The sequence below is a fragment of the Apaloderma vittatum genome, unplaced genomic scaffold (assembly GCF_000703405.1).
Source record: "Apaloderma vittatum isolate BGI_N311 unplaced genomic scaffold, ASM70340v1 scaffold15572, whole genome shotgun sequence".
In the NCBI taxonomy this organism is placed as follows: domain Eukaryota; kingdom Metazoa; phylum Chordata; class Aves; order Trogoniformes; family Trogonidae; genus Apaloderma; species Apaloderma vittatum.
The window spans coordinates 10,507-29,961 of NW_009705437.1; the positions used below are offsets into that span (position 1 = coordinate 10,507).

A 19,455-nucleotide genomic window follows, 5' to 3' on the forward strand; every position below is an offset into this window, starting at 1 on the left:
TTCTACTCAGCTGAGAGAAGCTTTGCTTACCATTATTAAGAGCCTCTGATAAACAGCAGTATATAATTTCATATTGTCACACTGTCCATAGCTGCTCTTCATGTGACTTTAAAGCATCCCCAGATAATTTTTTTGTAATCTAGATACCTGTAACTTTAATATGTAATCAGAACGCATTACAGGGGACATACTCAAGATGAACCACCATGGCACTGCTGATTCCTGTATGTAGGATTTATTCCTTGGTTACTTTTTTGCTTCTTAGGTTTGTTTTTTCCCGCTAGAAGAAAGTGGAGCAGACACTTTGCATATTTGGAGTCTTTCTTTTCACTCACCCCTCTCTCTTGTGTTCAGGTCAGTGCTCGCTTTTCAAAACGAATCCAGGCAAAAATCAAGGACCTTCTGCAACAAATGGAGGAAGGGCTGAAGACAGCTGATCCACATGACTGCTCTGCCTATACTGGCTGGACTGGTGAGGAAGCTGGAATTTGAATGAAGTGTTGTTTTGTTAAATGATGTGACTGGGTTTATTCACCCCATTGTGACATAGATTTTGAACGGCAGAAGTACTCTTACACAGGTATTTGTGTTAGTTGGTTTCTTTTAATCTCTGGACTCTTAGTCACTGCTGTCTGAAATGACTTCCATTGACTTCAGCAGACAAAGTTACAGAGAGATAATTGACTTTTGTATATGGAGACCTTTGTTTTACACAAGGAGTAGATTTTGCTAAGGCTCTCCTTTTTTTCAACTTCGCTCTTATTTCTTTTTCTTGAAATGAGCTATTTTCACCTTTTTCTGTTCATCTGACTACTAGTTAGCTGTTTTCTATTGGTAGCAACATATTTTAATCGTTGCAGGGGTGGGGGTAGGTGGAGGGAGGTGTTCTGTACCTGGGAGCTTGGAGCCTTTAAACCTGGACTGTGGACAGCTTGGCTGCATTTGTTCTGTCCCTACAGAAATGGTAAAGTGAATGCATGAGGAGGGGGAGTAAGGAGGTGGGGCTGCGAGATTGTGAAATTTGTGAAGAGAAACAGGCACATGCAAGCACTGTTTAATGCTGGGCACCATCATTCATTTAACGTTGCATCACTGGTGCTGTCCCAACATGAATGAGCCCTCCTGATCCTTGGGTGGAGCCTGCAGTTGTCCAGCTCAGTGGGGCCACTGATCTTCAAGCCGTCAAAAAGCTTTTCCAGCTCAGCCTCTTAAGGGCCACTTTGCTATTACGATGACATATAGTCTGGCTCATGTTTCAGGTATACTTTTGCTTTTAGCACAGCGTGTTTGAAATGTGCCCTAAGGAAATCTTTTTTTTCTTTTTTCCTTTTTTTACTTCTTTTATCTTTGTGAGAGGGAGCAGCTTGAAAAAACTTCGCAGGCTTTGCCTGTGCTCAGGCTTAGTTCTGGCAATGAAGGGGTAAAATGCCTTTGCTTTCTTCTTGCTGTTTTGCCACAGATGGTGCTGTGGGTGGATGGGTGGGGAAGTTTTGGACAACTCGGACTTAAATGGTGGATGTGTTTCAAGGTCTGAAAGTGAGTGGCTGCTACCTGAGTGCAGATGATCTCCAGTGGTGGGTTTTCTTGTGCTGACGTTACAAGGTGGCTCCCAGCAAGCTGTGTTTTGACACTGTGACTGACAGCTGAAGTTATGGCTGATAAACCCAAGCATGCTGAAAATGAGTCATGAGCTAAAAGTAACACAGCCATCATTAGCTGAAGCAAGTAGATGAACAAGTGATGCAGTCTGAGAATGGGATTTTTCCATCCTGCAGAAAGATTGTCAACTATGTATATTCCAAGTTGTAAACTTCTTTTCAAGGGTCCTGTGCAAATTACCCTGAATAAAAAATAGTCAAATGAGCTGACTTTTAAAATACTTAGTGCAAAATACCTTCTCCCCCAAAGTTGCTCCTTGGAGCACTTTGCTAGTGTGCAAAGCAGAAGGTAAAAGCAATAACATCTTTAAAATCCCGGAGCATGTATGGTTGGCATGTAACAATCATAGGACGTATGTCAGAGTCCATCTTGCTTATACAAGTACTCTTCATATATGCTGGACATCTTGGAGGAGTCATTTTAAGGGTGTTGCACAAGGAAAGATTGGATGATCTGGGCCGTGTGGCTACTTCTGTGATTGTCCTTTGATTGAGCCCAGATATCTACCTGTTTGTTGCAACATAAAAAAAGAGTTGCAGAAATCCCAGTAAATAGCCCACAAGTTCCCATGCCAGTGAGTTGGGCTAACCAAGCTAAGTTCAAAGCCAGGCTGGAGAATGTCTAAGGGTGCACTGGCACTCTTGTGGTGCTGCTGTTGTACTTCTCAGGTAGCTTCTCCGTGGAGCTGAGCAGGCCTTGTGTGCGCTCTGCTTGAGTTGTGACTCAGGAGAGTGCTTTCCCTGTTCAGAAATGAGCTTGAGATGCAGTAAGGTCTGGAGGAAAATGTTCTGCCTCTGCAGATGTGCGTTTGCAATTGACAAATAAACGTATAGTTAAATGGATTTGTTTCACTTTCTTCAGTCTAATATTATTGCAAATTTTAAGATTTGGTTTTAATGGAAACTGTGTAATGAGTTTGATGATGTGAAGCTTGATATTGCCTTTGGCATTCTCCAAGGACTTGTTTGCTTGCTGACTTTAACAAACCAGCTTAACTTGTAGAAGCTCATAATCTTTTTGTGAAATGCGTGTAAGAGTTATAAAGAGCTTGGCAAGCTGAATCCAAAAACTCATGAAAGTTGCTTTTACAACCAAAGTGGGAAACAAGTCACTTCTTCCTTAGAACAGATCAATACTGCGTGGTCAGTGTATTTGGTCATACACATGCTTGTTAGCCCAAGTTTTCAAATCTTCAGTGATTTCTTCACCAAACTTTGGTGCCTGTGTCATGGATTTTCTTCAGTCTCTGCAAACTCGGAGTCTACTGTTGGACTTCAGTCTGATACTGTTTTTTTAATTATTATTTCTGTCACAATCCAAATTGAATTGCAATCAAAATAGATGGCTTGATTGCACAAGCTAGGAACCTGGCATGTTTTGATTCCCCAAATTAAAATTTTGCATCTGAGTTACTGGTTCAGAGGCACCAAAGAATAGAATATGATAACATTAGAAGGAAAAGTAAATGAGATGATCTTTTGTTCATGTGGTTGTTCCAGGTATTGCCCTCTTATATCTGCAGCTGTACCGCGTCACGAAAAACCAGAGCCATTTGCAGCGATCTCTTGATTATGTGAAGAGAATCCTTCGCAATCTGAATGGCAGAAGAGTTACTTTCCTCTGTGGTGATGCTGGGCCACTGGCAGTGGGTGCTGTGGTTTATCACAAGCTGAAAAATGACAGTGAATCTAAAGAATGTGTTGCAAAGTAAGTGGTTGGTGGTGGAAGAACCCCGCCCTTGATTTGTAGAGAGCCCTGATTTGGTAACGTTAGCAAGTGGAGATTTGGAGGACAGGATTAAAAAATGGAGACTCCTTTTCCCACCAATATGTTTTCAGTAGAAGAATTCAGAACAGGCTTTATCTGTATTAAAACTGGCTTACACTTGAGTCATATGTAGCGGGTTATCTCGAGTCCTCTGTCGCTGTTATGGACAGGATGTCCTGGGTGTATCTGTAGTGCATACACGTTTTGCTTTTGTCACATTGAAGTGACATTTAACAGAAGCTGCATGCTTGTGATAGGCAGTGTGTAGTGCTTGTGCAGTATGTGATGCGTGCTGTAAAGAGTGGGTGTTAACTCTAGATTCATTACAAAACACATACAGTGCAGGGGTCTGGAAACAGCCAGCCAGAACGCAACAAAGATTTCATAAAACAAAGAGGAAATATTTTCTGGACCGTCAAAAGCAACGGCTTTAATTAGGTCAGAGCATATGAAGTACTCTGAAAAAATTTCAGCCCCTCTTCAAAGTAATGTAAATGTGACATATATCTTGAGAAATCCCATTTAGATGTAGAGCTTCCTCAGAGAAGTGGCTCAGAGCTGTTGGCTGTCCCAGCGAGGGCCAGAAGCACGGGAGCCCTATGGGGTTTGCTTTTGGCATTGGCAATCCACCTGCTCATGGTCCAGCAGCATACCTTAGGCTGCCAGAATTTGCAGGCTTAGTCTCACCTCTCCCTGGAAAGTCATTTCTAGGAGGACTGCAAAAAAGGTTAGTTTGATTATCTTCTTCCTTTTTTGTCTACATATATATCCATAACACCAGCTAAGTGGTACACCACAGATGTCAAAATGTAATCTATGATTTTTTTTTCTATTTTTATAGTTTTTACCTTGTAGCTGTCAAGTTGCACAATATGAAAAATAAAACTCAAGAGTGGATAGTGTAAAAGAAAATAATTTAATTCTAGGTCCAAAGCATAGTTACAAAGAAGAAAAAAAGTAATATAAAACTCTTGTAGTTTGTTGGGGGGTTTTGTGTGGCTTTTCCCTGGTATTAAGCAATGCTGTCATAAACAAGCCGTTCGGGTCAGTGTTTTTGCTCCAGCATGATGTCAGTGCTAACATTTCTGCTAAGTAATAGTAGCTGGGGGGATCTGGGAGTTGAATTTAGTCTTAATCCAGATGTTCTTGCCCTCTCCTCCAATTTAAACTGTGATCATCTCCATAGTTACTTCTAATTGCCAATTTAATCACAAAAGATAGAAAGAGACAGGGAGGGACTGGGCAGGAGAACAGATCTCTGCTCCACCTCAGTGCAGATGCAGACTAGTGGAGCGATAGCAGGGAGTCTCTTTTGCGCAAATGAGAGTTGCAGTGGCCAGCCCAAGGCTTTTCCTCCATTGCTAAAGGCAAGCAAAACACGTGCGTAACAGCAGTGCCCGTTTCAATACTGAGCTGCTAAACATGTGAGACAGCATGTTGTCTAGGGAGGGGGAGTGCTGAATGATGGTATTGTTGGGTTGGTTTTTTGTGGTTTTTTTTGTTTGGTTTTGGTTTTTCCCTTTTCCCAAAGGCTCAAGGAGGTTTTCCTATTTCTTGAAGTAGCTCTACAGCCTCCTGAACCCCCACCTGGCACCCATACATTTGTTTCTGTCTGCACAAAGACCTGATAGCTGCACTGATACCTGGCTTTGAGCTGTCTGTGTGTTGGGGGTGGCATGCAGAGCTCCTCCGGGCAAACCCTCTTGGAGGTGACTGAAGGGAGGCAGTGGGGGCTTGACTGATGGTGTGGACAGTATCTAGTCCAGTACAGTCTCTAGAGAAGATGCTCTCTCTCTCTCTCTCTCTCTTCCCACCTTCTTTTTCTGATGCAGGTTGTTGCAGCTCCAAAGGACAGTCATAAGCCCAGATGGTGAGCTTCCAGATGAGCTGCTTTATGGCAGAGCAGGTTACCTGTATGCCTTGCTGTACCTGAATACTGAAATCGGTCCAGACACTGTCCCACAGTCTGTTGTCAAAGAGGTAAGAGGCTTTTTTCTCTCCAGTGCCACAGCATCAGTGAGGTTGAACTGGAATCACTCCTTCACATAATTGAAGGGATTAAGAGAGGGATGCTGGAGAGGAGAGGAGCCTAGAACTGGAAACTCGGTCACATCTGTTCCTCCAATCTCTTCTCCCTTTCCCTGCTGCCCACCAGGAACTGAGTCAGGAAAGTGCGAGTGGGTCCATGGTCAGCCATGGAAATAGTTCCAATATATAACTAGTTTTGGAGCATTTGAGGATAAGAAATTGTTTCAAAAAACCTGAAGGCAGAAGTGTGGAAGTGTTTTAAGTGAAAAGGAGGAGAACTCAGTGTGGGGAAGATGCACAAGTATTCTGCAAATACTAGAACCAGAGAAGGCAGGCCTGGAAAAAAATGATTGGAAATATTTATATGTTAAATTTCCACTCTTACATTAAATTTCTACTCTTAGAAATGTGATTCATCATTTAGGAAAAATTCCATTTCTATCTTAATACTGAAGTTCAAATGAATTGAGTATTGTTATCTTACTGCTATTTATTGTGGCTTATCCTTTATTTGCAAAGCAAAACCCTCTGAGTCAACGCAAGTGAGACAGATAGAACGGATATATTCTCTTTCTTAGGTAATAGATGCTATTATTGAATCGGGGAAAAACTTTTCAAGGGAGGAGCGGAAGACAGACCGTTGTCCTCTGTTGTACCAGTGGCACAGGAAGCAATACGTCGGAGCAGCCCACGGAGTGGCTGGGATCTATTACATGCTCATGCAGGTAAGAGCATCTTTTGTGGGCTGGAGTGAAACACCAGTGATATCTTGTTTTGCATTGGAGGATCTTACTTCCAGCTTTCACGCACATGCACTGTTGTTCTAGGTCAGGGTCTCACAATTTGAAGTTAGGCTCTGCAGCACAGAACTGTGCAGAGGGGCTAGCTCAGGCCCTGGTAGCAGGAGAAAACTGTCTTAGGTATCCTCACACTGGAGTGAATTAACCCTTGAGTTGTTGTTGAGAGCACCAAGATTCCAGGAGTTGAAGTTTCATATCCTCAGCAGAGACAGTGAGGTGCCTTCCCTCATCCTCATACCTACTACTTGTAGTGCCTGCAGCTAGGCCGTCTAAATATTCACTTACCATCCATCACTCTTCACTTCTGTGCTATTTTTAAAAGAATGCACCACTGGTGCCTCATGCCCTCCACACCCTTCCTCTCTTCTCCAGTGACGTTTTTCTTTTCCCCAAAATGTCCTGATGCTTTTGGAAGACTATCCTTAATGACACGTAAGTCTTCAGTATGCTTTTTATTCTTTAGATGTTCTTCCTCTTATTTATTCCTCCAATCTCTCCCCAGAAAATCTGATGTTCCTTAGTGTATTTGGGACCCCTCTTCCCCAGTTTCTGTTGTCCTGAGTGAGATTTATCTCTTCTGTGTATCTCCTTTCCCACACCTAAAACCATTGCCCCCTGCCCTGAGATTTTCCCAATAGAATTATGAAGTTTAAAAAACCCAACAACTGTATATCTTATTTCTGTTGTACAAGCTGGAAAAAGAGCCGTAAGATTCATTATAGAAGGTGGCCATAGAGCTGCAAATTTGGTTGTTCATTTTACTCGTTCTTAAAGGTGCTGCCAGTCTGTGCATCTTTGTAAATGTTAATTTTCTTACCAGCTCATGCAGAATGACTTTCATTCGGGCAACTGGAAGGATTGTACATCCTCACAGCCTGAAGCTGCATACGAACGCTCACTGCAGAAGAGACTGAGCTAGTATTTGGTGTTGTTGCTGTTCAGCCGTTCCTTTTTTGCAAAAGATGCTGTGACTTCTCCCCATCTGTTTCAGATTAGCTCGCACTACTTCCACCAGTAGCTCAGGCTGAAGCACCTGACTCGGCTGTGGAAGTGGCTCCTGCTTTGCTGCCTGGGGCCATATCTTAGCCTTGCACTGGGGGCTCCAGCTGCTCTGATTTAGTGTACCCGTATCTTCACTCCCTGCTTTCTTCAACAAGGTGGTCCACCCCGTGCCAGCTCCTTTGTCTTTCTGGCTTCCATTTTTCCTTTTATGGCTCTGCTAGATTTTCTGAGAAACATCCATTACTTTAAAGAAATCTCTTTGAAGGCTCCATCCTTCATTTACTATTCAAGGCTGATAGCAGAAATAATTGCTGTGCTTTTTGATTTAAACAGAATCTACTCTGTCTACATGTTAAAATCACAACTATCTTCTTCTTTATATATAATTGCTGCTTTTAAGAATTACCACAAAGTCATTGTTTATGCAGCATTAGATTACTGTCTTTTCACTGTACATTAAATATTGTGAGTCATACAGAGTTGAGTCACCCACTGCAGAAGAAGATGGCATGTTGGAGTCCATCCTTTCGCTGTCCCTCCCACTCCAAATGAGGAGAATTTTTCTGTGTTTTCAGCAAAGAATTCAGGAAATGGTTTGTTGAGTGGTTGGTTGATAATAAAAAAAGCGTGTCCAACATAGCACCTGAAATGTGAAGGTCGTTGCTCATCGTTTCTGTACAACACCTTGCACAGCTCAAGACTGAAGGAATTTATTGCTGGTGCCTGTCCTCTTTGCCTTCTGCAAAAAGGGTGCAGTGTAAAATCAGGGTCCCGAAACAAAGGTGCCCCCAGAACTTCCCTACTCCACAGGTCGGTGTCCAAGTGAGGATTGATCAGTTATGGGGTGTTCTTCACAATAAGCTGATCTGTATTCAGGTGTTTTTCTGATAAGCTGCATGACGGTTTCTTTTCCACTCAGAAAAATGCAGAGAAGGAGTTTACTTGAGGAACCCAGCAGGTGGAAGTCTGGCAAAGCTTTCCTGGCTGAAATAGAGGCTTTTGGGTTTTCTTTAGGTTACTGAAAATACAGCTATTGAAATTATTCCTTTATTGGGCCGTAAGACTGTCAATTGTAGCATTGTGCTCACCTGTTGAATGCAAACGTGCTGGAGCTGGTGGGAAACAGTGAAATTGTATGACATTAAGTGAGCAACAAAGACAAGTTATTTAGAAAAAAAAATGAACTCGGTTATTAGGTTCCTGTAGTCTCCAATTTCCGCAGCTTGTAGGAATTCCAGAAATCATGTAGGCTGTGTAAAAATAGAGAGCTCTGTTATAAAAATACTCTAAGATGGGCTAGTAGAGGAAGGAATGCCAACAAGGAACAACTGCAAACACAGCAAATACTTGGCTTCTAAACCTTTGCTTACAAGGAGCATGCAGGTTGATGGATCTATTCTTGTGGCAAGGATGTAAGCTAGATGGAAGAAATGAGAAAGATGAGTTTGTAATAGGAAGATGCTTAGCTACTTAGAGACGTAGCTGTTGCTTCTGAAATTGGAAATGCAGATTTATAGCCCATAGCTTCAGGGAATTTTGTTGATGATGGAAAGCTTTAACCTTCATAAACATTTGCCAGATATGCTACTACATACATGCCTCTTCATTTTTTGGAAAATAGGACAAGTTCTTCTGTGTTAACTACTTTTAAAACAAAACATGTAACCCATTTTGGTTTAAGCATATATTATGAGCAATGTAGCTATAAAACCGTATTTCTCCTTGAAGTGTTTCTCTATTTAAGGTATAAAGAGAGGCCTTGGAATCCGTATTCTTTTCTCGATTCTTCCATAGCCTTTCTGTGTCACCTCCAGTAAGACAAGTAATAACTTGGTGCCCCAATTTCTTCGTCTCTACAGTAGCTGTAAAAATGCTCTTCACAAGGATGTTGCAAGCAGACATTAATTAAACCTGTGTGAAATGATTCAAAGTATTTGGATCAAGGGCACATATGGAGGATGCTTGAAAATAGATCACAGAATTAAGCGTTGATGCACGGATTGTTGCTATTTCTCTTTATGGGTTTGGTGATTTTTTTAAAATACTTTTTTTTAGCCAGTTGCAAATGTGGACCAGGAGACGCTGACAGAGCTGGTGAAGCCAAGCATTGATTATGTGCGTCATAAAAAATTCCGATCTGGGAACTACCCATCATCCCTGAGCAATGAGACTGACAGACTGGTTCACTGGTGCCATGGTGCCCCCGGAGTCATCCACATGCTCATGCAAGCTTATAAGGTGAGTCATTTTGTGTTTGTAGACACTCTCCTTTTACAGAGAAACCAGTATTCAGGCCTGTTAGATTGTAAGGCTCGCGTTTTACGTCTTTCGAGATTTAAACTTTCAAACCAGAACCCTAGAATAGGCGCCTAAAAATCTCAAAGTACATGCATGGATATGTTTGTGAAGAGGAAGTAAGTGGGTAAAATTGCTACTCAGAGTGCTAGCAGTTACTAGACATTAGGCGTTCTTGGAAAAGGGCCATGTATTTAAACAATTTGATTTCGGAGTCTTGGGTGTGAGAACATTGACCTAAATTCTTTGAATCTTCATCCCAAGAGCTTTGAGAATTGTGTTGGTTTTCAAAAGCGTAGATTCATGTGCCTTGCTAAAAAATGCCTTCCATAAATTACTCCATCATTAAGACAGAGCTCTTGAGAACTTAACATCAGACCATAGATCCCAGGCCCCTTCTCAGGCGTAAAAGTAACTGCTGAGCTACCACGAGCCTAATGTTCGGTCTTCTCCATCCTTAACTAGGTTTGCTATCTTTAGTGTTGGGCGCTTCTGATCTGCATGACATTTGAAAGTATGCTATTTAATTAAACTGATGCAAATTGATTCTTGCTTTTGACAGCCCTCCTTGGCAGGTTCCCTGGTCGGCCCCTGGATGGACTGATGAAAAGCAAGCTCGGTTTATGGAACAACTCATGCTGCTACCTGAAATGTGAACTTACTAAATCTCTTAACAGCATGGCTGAATGTTGCAGCACTCACAGTTGCTTTTTCTTTGGACTGTGGTAGGAGGTTGACTTAACACTGCAGACATCTTTTTTTTTTTTTTTTTTTGTATTACTATGGGTTTTTTCCCCCTTCTTTGCCAGGGTAGTGCTTTGCTCAAAACAAAATGTTTTGCAGGAGATGAAAGGCATAGCGTTCTGTTTAGCAGTCTCCTTTCTGGCTTCTCTTCATGCTGAAGATGCTAGGGGTATGATGCTTTTACCCCTGATATTTTGCTGTTTGAAGAAGCAGTATTAAAAATTGGAGCATGTTTTAATGGCTATGCTTTCATACCAAATAGAGGGACTTACAGTGACAGACAGACATGTTTTTCCTGAAAATCAAATGCTATTGCCAGGCCTAAATTCGAAATGCTACAGCTAAGTAGCTGACAAACGCTGTTCCAAGAGAGGGACTTTCTTAATCAGGCTTGTGGATTTAAGAATCTTGCATGTTAATTGCTTCTCTTACCTTATTAAATAGCCTGGCAGGGGATGCTGTCTCTAAAGGACTAAGTCTACAGTCGTGCGTCAGTTCCTTTTTTTTATTTTGTCTTGATCTGTAGAGTGCCTTATGCAAAGGGGAGCAAAAAAGTAGCCTTATAAACATGCAAGTCTGGTGGTCTTCAGCTAAACTGATTTTGTTTTATTCTTTCTTGATGTGACCTCTCTGTGTCCAAAATACACTTCACTTGCAATAAACATGGCAAAATTTGGCTACTGCTTCTGAGTATTTAACCAATACAGATACTAATCAAGGTAACCAAGTGTTCCTCCTACTTGTACTTACGGCAGAGAAAAGAGCCCTCTGCTGTGCAGAGTTATTTTTGTGCATTTTTGACATGGGCTTGAAGGCAGATGGTAAGTAACTAGGAAGAATTGCTCAGGAGGACCAGGACCTAGCCCTTTAGGACCCAATTGGATGGCCAATATTCTGTGTTATGTTTCTTGGAGGCAATAATTACACTTCTGTATTTCAAATCAAATGATGATGTGGTTTTGCGATGGAAGGGAGAAGCAAAAAAGGACTGTGTAGCCTTCAAATAGTTTATAGGTTGTGGAACCAAGGGCCTTGAACCTGAGTCTTTCCTTTTGGGTCCTGATTTCAGAAAAAGAAAAAAACACACTTTGGCAAGTTTGTTCTTTTTCCATGCAGGGTAAGGAGAAAAAACTTAGTAAGAAATGAAAGGCAAATCTATGATGAATGGATTATTAAAATTCAAACTAAATTTTATATGGAAAAACCCCACACCAACAGCAAAACATCTCTCCCGTCCACCTTCTGTTTGTTCATTAGTACTTCAATTTATGTGTGTTTATTCTCTGTTTTTATTCCACAGACTTTTAAAGAGGATAAATACTTGAAAGATGCTATGGATTGTAGCGATGTCATCTGGCAGAGAGGTTTATTGAGAAAAGGATACGGGATCTGCCACGGTACTGCTGGCAATGGCTACTCTTTCTTGTCTCTCTATAACCTAACTCAGGACAAAAAGTACCTCTACCGAGCTTGCAAGGTGAGCTTTGCAGCATCCCAGCAAAATTACTGTTCCCTTTCATGTCGTAACGTAAACTGTGGTCAGAGCAGGCACTAGAGCTGGAGCTAGCTGGAGGGGACAGCAGGGTCTTGTCACTTGCCCCCCTTTTACTCACATTTTGACAGGTCAGCAACTGTGTACGTGAGGCACGCAGGCATCTTAATGAGCAGAGTGAAACGTGCAAATGTTCTGTAAGGAGGGAGGAAGCAAACACGTGTCCAGAATTAAATACAGTCTGAAAATCAGCTTGGCTGAACAATAGCAGGCTAACGTTACGCGGTGCTAATTATTCCATTGAGACATCCGCTGCTGTGCTCAGCTCCTCAAGCAATACTGTTTGTAGTCTTTTGTAATTATTTGTTTTCAGACTAGTGTCTGTTAGAGGCTTTTAGAGCTCTGAATTGCAGTTATTAAACTACTTACTGGGATTTGGTTTTTTTTTCATTAATACACACTGAGAATTTTTCCACTGGAACTGTCCAGGTTCTGCTATCAGCCCTGACTAGGCTGGCAGTTCCCAAAGCCGAGGCTTTCACTGCCTCTGTTTTCTCATCTTTAAGGTCCCTTCCAATCCAAACCATTCTATGATTCAATTTTGTAAGACTTTAGTTTGGTTTGGATTTGGTTTGTTGTAGTGTTGGGTTTTCCTCAGCTTAATTCACTGATGTTAGGTTTCCTGCTGCATACATAACTATTTGGCTGAGGCCTTTTTACAAGTATTGCAGTGGGAAATTTGATGAATTGCTTCTTAAGTGCTTCTAGATGAGCGCTGGCCGTATGTAAAGCTATCGTAGTAGTCTCTGCTGTCAGCCTGTCATCTGTCAGCAGAGCTTTAAAAAGGTGCTGCCTGTCTCGCATTTACCAGAGCATCAAGCCATGAGGACACCTGTAGGCACCCCTGCCTTGGAGAGAACATAATAAACTCCTCACACTCCCACAGCAAACATGTGACTTTAAGTGTGGACTCGCCTGCTGCTGATGTTTGAGCTAAGGCACCAAGCAGGCGTTGCTCTCGGGCTCTCTCTGTCACCCTCTGTGCCCACCTTCTGTGACTCTGGTCAACCCTGGCAACTCCTGTTGGTGCTGCATTTCTGGCCCAAGAGAGCCCTGATGTTCTTCTGTACCAAGCTAGAGGAAAACGAGTCTTATTTCAAAGCCAAAAGAGGAAGAGGCTCAGTTACACAGCTGAAATCCTTTTGAGAAGGAAGATGACTTCATTGGAGGGGCCCGGCGTAGTCAGGCTGCGTATTTGTAGCGATTCGGCATTTTAGCATGTCCAGTGCTCAGTCAGGCCCTTTGGGCTCTTCTTGCAGGGGAAATCTTGAAACAGGCAGAGGAATTTGCTTGTCTGGGATTCTTGAAAGCCTTTCTCTTTGAGCCAGAGCATGGAGGGAAGCAAGTATGTCGGTACCTAAAGGCTCGTAACTGAGAGAACGAGAGGGCTCCCCTCCAGAGGTGAGAGGAGAGCGGGGCTGTGGTGTGCTGGGCACCAGGCAACAGAGAGCATCCAAGCCCTGAACCACTCATCGTCGTGATTAAACCACTGCTGTTGGCAAGCACGCCTGGTCTGTGGGACAAATAATGGCGGGTGTCTTCCTGCTGGAAGATACTCTTTTCCCCGCCTTGGTTTAGCAAAGGTATTAATGTGCCTTCTGTGAGTTGTGCTGAAGCTCTGAACTTGTAAAGGATGGTTGGGCTTCAGTAGCCTGGGGTGCATTTTTTAAATTTCTCTTGCAGTTCCCAGGCTGGCAGTAATAATAAAGGCTAGCGTGCAGTAAGATGTCGATGTTGCAAGAAGTGATTGTAGTTTAGAAACATGCCATAAACAGCTTCAGTCTTCACATAGAAGACAAGGTTACATGGAGAACTAAACCTCCGTTTGAAGGTTTACACCCCTGAGGGCCAAAAAATGCTTCATCAGTTCTCAGTAGCAGCGCGGAACTCAGCATTTGTTTTGGGATTTTTTGCTGGGTTTCCTCAAGACATTCACACACATGCACACACCCCTACCAAAAGAAGAAAAAATCCATCTCCCGTGGAGAGAACGGAGCAGAGGGAAGAAGGGAGGAGATGCCACTCTTCATCCTGCATTTGAACAGAAGGATGGCTGTAGGGGCGTATTCACGGCCCAGGTACCTCCAGCTCTTACAGATGGGGCACCCTCTAGTCAGTAGGATGCTCTGTTTGCGAGCAGGTTGCCCAAATTGCAGGGGGAGTGGGGAAAGACCTCTTAGTCCTTTGCTTTGTAGGAATCTTTGTGCTGTATTTCGAATAAGCAGTGGTTTGCTTCCAGGCACAGAAATGCCAGGGGAACTTGTTGGCCCCTGTGTGCACTGGGGAGCCCTAAAGGAGAACTAGATGGTTGCTATTAAATTGATCCAGATACAGTTCATAAGTCTTGCATGTCTAATGTAACTACTGCAGCAGTGTTGATTAAACACAGGAAGGACACTGTTAATTCTCTTTAATGGTTTTCCATCTTCTGCAAAAAAATATTGATGCCCATAATTGTCTAACTGCATTTGTAATGATTTTTTTTTTAAAGACGTGGGGAGAGCAAGTAATTAAAACTAAGTAATGGTAGCTGGAGATTTAATACTGTAAATTGCTGCACAGAAGTGCAAGAAAACCAAAATGCAATTAACAACCCTAAGTTCTGAGCACATGGATAAATTAAGCACCAAGAAAGGTAAGAAACTGATATTGCAGTATTAGAAAAATTTTACCCTTGAAACTGAGTACATCTCTACCTGCAGCAGTTTTCATTGACAGGCAGCAGAGTTGACTATAGAAAACAGAGGTTGAGTATAGCCCACCTAATTACACTGTTAATGAAACTGAAACTCACACTGTGGAAATACATAGGCTAAAACCTAATTGCAGCCTTGTCATGACCGAAGTGGGACAAATTGATCTCAGACAGTGATTTTTGTGTCGTGTTTCTGCTTACACTGCTTTCTGTTTAGTACCTATTAGAGATGTGCAGATACTCAAACTTGCATTTAACTTAGTCGTAAACTAAAAAAATATAATAATAAAAAATCTAATGTTTTCCCCAGTTTGCTGAATGGTGTTTGGAGTATGGTGCACATGGATGTCGAATTCCTGACCGACCTTATTCTCTCTTTGAAGGTAAAGTGATGGTGTTGCATATGGTACCGCGTTACACAGAAGGGCAACCTTGCAGTTTAGCCACGTGCATAAGAGCTGGAAAATCTTTGGTGGGTTCCTCTACCCTTAAAAATAGACCCATCTCCTACCACCAACCACTCCAGGCAGGGAGCTTGGGGAGAAAAAGACTTGCACTTTGCTCTTTTTTTTTTTTATTTATTTGTAGATTATTTTCTGTTTTGTATCTCACCCTTGTTTTCAAAACAGTGGCAAGGAATCATAGGCCTGAGTAGAATTTAAAGTAGTGCTGCTACTTCATGAACATTGAGCCTAGTGTGCCACCTAGTACAAATATGTGAAATTACAGCAGACTGAAAAGAATTATTTTACAATTAAACCAGTCCAAGGTGCGAACACAAGAGAGCAGTAGTTTTATGTGTCCCTTCTAAATAGGCTTTTCTCCCTTAAACATTATGGCAATAACTCTAAGTATTCTTATTCCTGAGAGCTCCCTTGCATGCACTTGTAGAGAGGAAGAAGTAGGCACACAATCAGTTGTATAAAAGCTTTGAAATTTGTTCAGGTGAAGTGGTGCCAGCAATAGGCTGGTTTGTGCCTTAATGCTGACATACAGCTTTTATTTTAGTTTTTTCATGTCTGATTTTTTTTTTTAAAGAAAATCTAGAGGTTTGAAATATGAAACAAAAAAAGGCTTAATTTGGGGGATGGAGGGGCTGTAGCCAAAATTGTGCGCAAAGCTATCCCATTCTGCTTGTACGTGCACACTTGCAGTGGCAGATTCACATGCATCTTACAGGGTTGTTTTAATTGTTTCATTTGTACCAGATGCTGTGGTTCAGAAAGGGTCATTTATTTGTACATGCTTAGCTGTTGATAAAATAGGATTTTAGCCTGATCGTAGACCAAGCACATACTTGCATGCTTTCCTGCTGTAGGATGCCTCTGTTGTCTGTCACCCTAGGAGTTCTATTAGGTGATGCTGTTGGTGCCTTAGACTCTGGATGACCTCTTTATGAATAGCAAACAAATGAATCTCTACACCACAAGTATAACGAAGTTTTGCCTTTGTTTTTTAACCAGTGAAACGGTGAGCAAGGGCTGTTCAAATTCTGAGGGACAGTCCAAACTGAGGGTAATTTTTCCTTAACTGAAGTAGCATTGAGGTTGTGCAGCTGAAAAGATGGGAGCAGGGAGATCTTGGTTCTTACCTTTGAGGTTTTCAAGTGAAACTTGGTTTCCTGGGCAAAGTACTGGTGAACTTGCCTTTCTACAGGCCCTAAAGTTCACCTGTTCAAAAAAAAAAAATCTAGTGAGAAGGTGTTCAAACAAGTGCTGTCGTCTTTGCTGTCAACTGTGCTGTTCTAATGTCAAGGATTCAAAGATCCCTTTCTTGTTATGTTTTAGGCATGGCTGGAGCTATTCACTTCCTCTCAGATATTTCAGTACCAGAGACTTCCCAGTTTCCAGCATTTGAACTTGGACCTCAAAGAAGGGAAAACAAAGTGGAACAGGACAGCTAAAAGATCACGTTGAACGGAAACTGATGCCAAATCAGATGAGACTGTTTAGTGCCTCTGATACTGAACCAACTCAGCCCTGAACCAATGGATGGATAAACCCCTTTTCTCACCCCCCTCTGTCTCAAAGGACCATGAAGTCATTAGAGCATGAATGGGAGAAGTCACATATGAGTTCTGCTAAAGTGAGACCTTCAGATCTAGGACAACAGAAGTCAAGTTTTGAACTTTCTCTCTTCCCTTGTGTTTGTCTTCTTCAGGTCTTTGACATGCTCTGCATGTTTATTGGTGTTGTGTGTTGATTCAAGTCTTTCATTGTTAGCAAAAAGCTGGTCTCTGTGAATCTCTGTCCTGTACACTCGTGCATGACTCACAATGACAGTGTTGCTTTCTGCAGCATGGTTACTCAGAGAGTTCCACCTTGTGCCAGAGAGTTTCGCTGCAGGACAGCGCCCAGCTTACCTGGCGAGCTGGCAGCTTTAAGAGATGGAAAATGTTTTTATGTTCATATTTTTCTGCATTTTTTTCTCAACAGGCCCTAGAAGCTAAGGTGAGGAGATGACCCCTTTTTTGATGAAGAGGTACGAGGCCACTTCTGTTTTCAGAAACTTAGCAGGTTGGAAGGGACCTGACTTATCTTCTGTAGCTGTTGTGGGAGAGTTTTTTTGAAAGCCTGAAAGAGGAGTTCCCTTTGGTACCTGCTCCTGGTTAGTTCATTAGGCACTTACAGCAGGGTTGAGGTGCTTGTCTCCACCTTTGCAACACCCGTCCTGTGGCATGAGCTTAACCTGCAGGTGGAGTTCCTGGTACTCACTACCCGCTGCCACCACCAGCAAAGCAGGGACAGCATAACTGTCCTCTTCCTCTCCTGTGTGTGGATTTGTGATAAGACTGCAGCATCTAGTATACAAGTGAGTAAGGGTAGTTTCAGGGCCGTTTCTCATGTTGGTAACTTGAGATGATTGTTGCTTCCAAACCAAGCCCTCCCTCCCTCTCTCTCTCCCCCTCCCAGTCCTACTGCGTTTAGCCCATGTAGTATGACAGAAGCGATAAATACCAGTTGCTTGTGGAGGCTGTGAAAGATTAATGAGCAATATGAAGCCATTGCTAGGGGCTGTAATTTGAAGTTTATTTCATCTTAAAATCTAAACTGAAAAAGCCCTTTGCCCTTTGTTTTAACTGTGCTACTAGTGCTTTGCTTCTAGTGGAGTGGGGTTGTGAAATATTAGACCTGCCTCCAGGTGCTCCTGAGTACCAGGCACTTGGTTTAGGAGAAGGGGGATGTACTCTCGAGTACACTTACAATAGGCTTATACATTCCAGATAGTAAGTACGCTTGCTGTTTGAGAAAGGTAAGTGTAGCACACCTGCTCAAGCTCTGTTGTCGTCCTTCGCCCAGGTCTCCCTGTGCTCTGTCAATCCCTGGGCTTATTTTAATCGATATCTTCTGTCGGGTGCGGGTGTGACAGATGGCAGAGTTTGACCTTTCGGGCGTGAATTGGGCTATAAGTGACCTGTGGGCCATCTGCTGTTTGCAGTCAGGCTCGGAGATGCATTGCTGCTCCTGCATAAATGTATGAATGGTGGCAGGTGACTTCCTTGAACTTTATAGTATCTGTTGCCGAATCCCTTGGGATGTTAATCATCTCCACATTCAGTTCTGCTGGGCAACAGTAGAAGTGCCAGTGTAGGGCCAGCTTAATGTCACACTGTAGCTCCTTTGTCAGGTAGGAATAAAACATGGGAGCAGTGGGAGAGAATTTTGCACGCCTCTGGCAAAGGGCAGAGGATGGGGTGGGGGCATCTGTACGTTCAGGGACGAGGGAATAGGCTGAAAGGCAGTGGGAGGGAGGGGTGCTGTATGGCAAGGAGCTAGGGTGAAGCAGAGCAGCAGAAAGCTGCTGATCCCTGAGGAACGGGGAAGAGCTGATGATGGGAGGCAATGCACAGGGTACCAACAGAGGCCATCTGAAATGAGATGTTCCTCTGTGGCAGGCACGCTGAGGTTCTAACTTGTGTTTCTTTCTTCAGCCTGTGGCTTGATGATTCTGACCACATATAAGCTAGGGAGGAAACTCGCCCAGGGTAAAGTCTCACAGGCTTCTAGGAAGAGATAGATGGCAGCTCTGATCCTGTTTCACATCACTCCCACCCCTTTTTTCCTTCTCCTCTGCTGAGACTGCAGAGCACGTGGGGTGGGTTAACAGAGTAAGGGGCTTGCCAGGTTTTCAGGAACTGCCTGCAAACCCAGAACAGAAGCCACCGGCCTTCCTGGCAAATCCCAAGCATGTGTTAGGGGGTCAGCAGGCAGGGTTTTCCATTCAGTGATTATATACATATAAGCCTCCTTGGCTGATGAGCTTGGAACGGCACCTGTGGGAGCCGATTTTGGCTGGCTGGAGCCTAAGGGGAATTAAAACTTGCTGGATTAATGAATATATGGGTCTATACACATTTGGAGATCTGCTCAGTAATAAGCTGCTCTTTCTAAGATGCTCAAATGCACATGTCAAAAATAATAAGCACCTCAGCTATGAGCTCCTTCTGCCCGTAGCCAGCCTTCTGCAGTGGGGCCTGGCACCATCTTTCTCTGTGGAATCTTCTTGGAATTGAGCAAGACTGGAAGCCGAATGTACCGAGTTGGAAAGCATCTGACAGTGCATTTGCCTCCTCTTCCTGATGTGACTTTCCCTGTGGCTCCTCCTTTCTGTTAGTCGCAGTGTTGTGATACTGAGGTGGCCCATTAAGAAAGGATAGTGTGTGAAGGTGAAAAAACTGCATTTCACCAAGGCGTTGTTTTCAGAAATCCCATCAAAAATGTGGAAAATGACTTAATATTTCCTAGTTTGCTTTGTCTGTGTGTAATAGTCCATCTGTTGCAAAAAGCAGTAGTGTTAAAAATGAAGATGCTCTTAGGGCAGAAAACGAGGAAAAAAATGTTGATGTTTTGTTCTTTGGCTTTATTAGTAAAGATCAAGCTATGTGGTGGTAACTTGTGTGATTTTCTTTTTTT

At 42.8% G+C, this 19,455-nt stretch overlaps 1 protein-coding gene across 1 annotated transcript; it reads left to right on the forward strand.

The window, feature by feature from the left end:
• The first annotated feature begins 357 nt into the window (after window positions 1-357).
• LANCL2 (LanC lantibiotic synthetase component C-like 2 (bacterial)) lies at window positions 358-16,765 on the forward strand. The gene is made up of 8 exons (XM_009865407.1): window positions 358-472; window positions 3,159-3,366; window positions 5,259-5,406; window positions 6,033-6,179; window positions 9,312-9,494; window positions 11,596-11,772; window positions 14,853-14,925; window positions 16,330-16,765. Exons 1-8 carry the CDS (start codon window positions 412-414, stop codon window positions 16,443-16,445), a joined length of 1,113 nt encoding a protein of 370 aa, XP_009863709.1. The 5' UTR covers window positions 358-411; the 3' UTR covers window positions 16,446-16,765.
• Window positions 16,766-19,455: the final 2,690 nt, after the last annotated feature.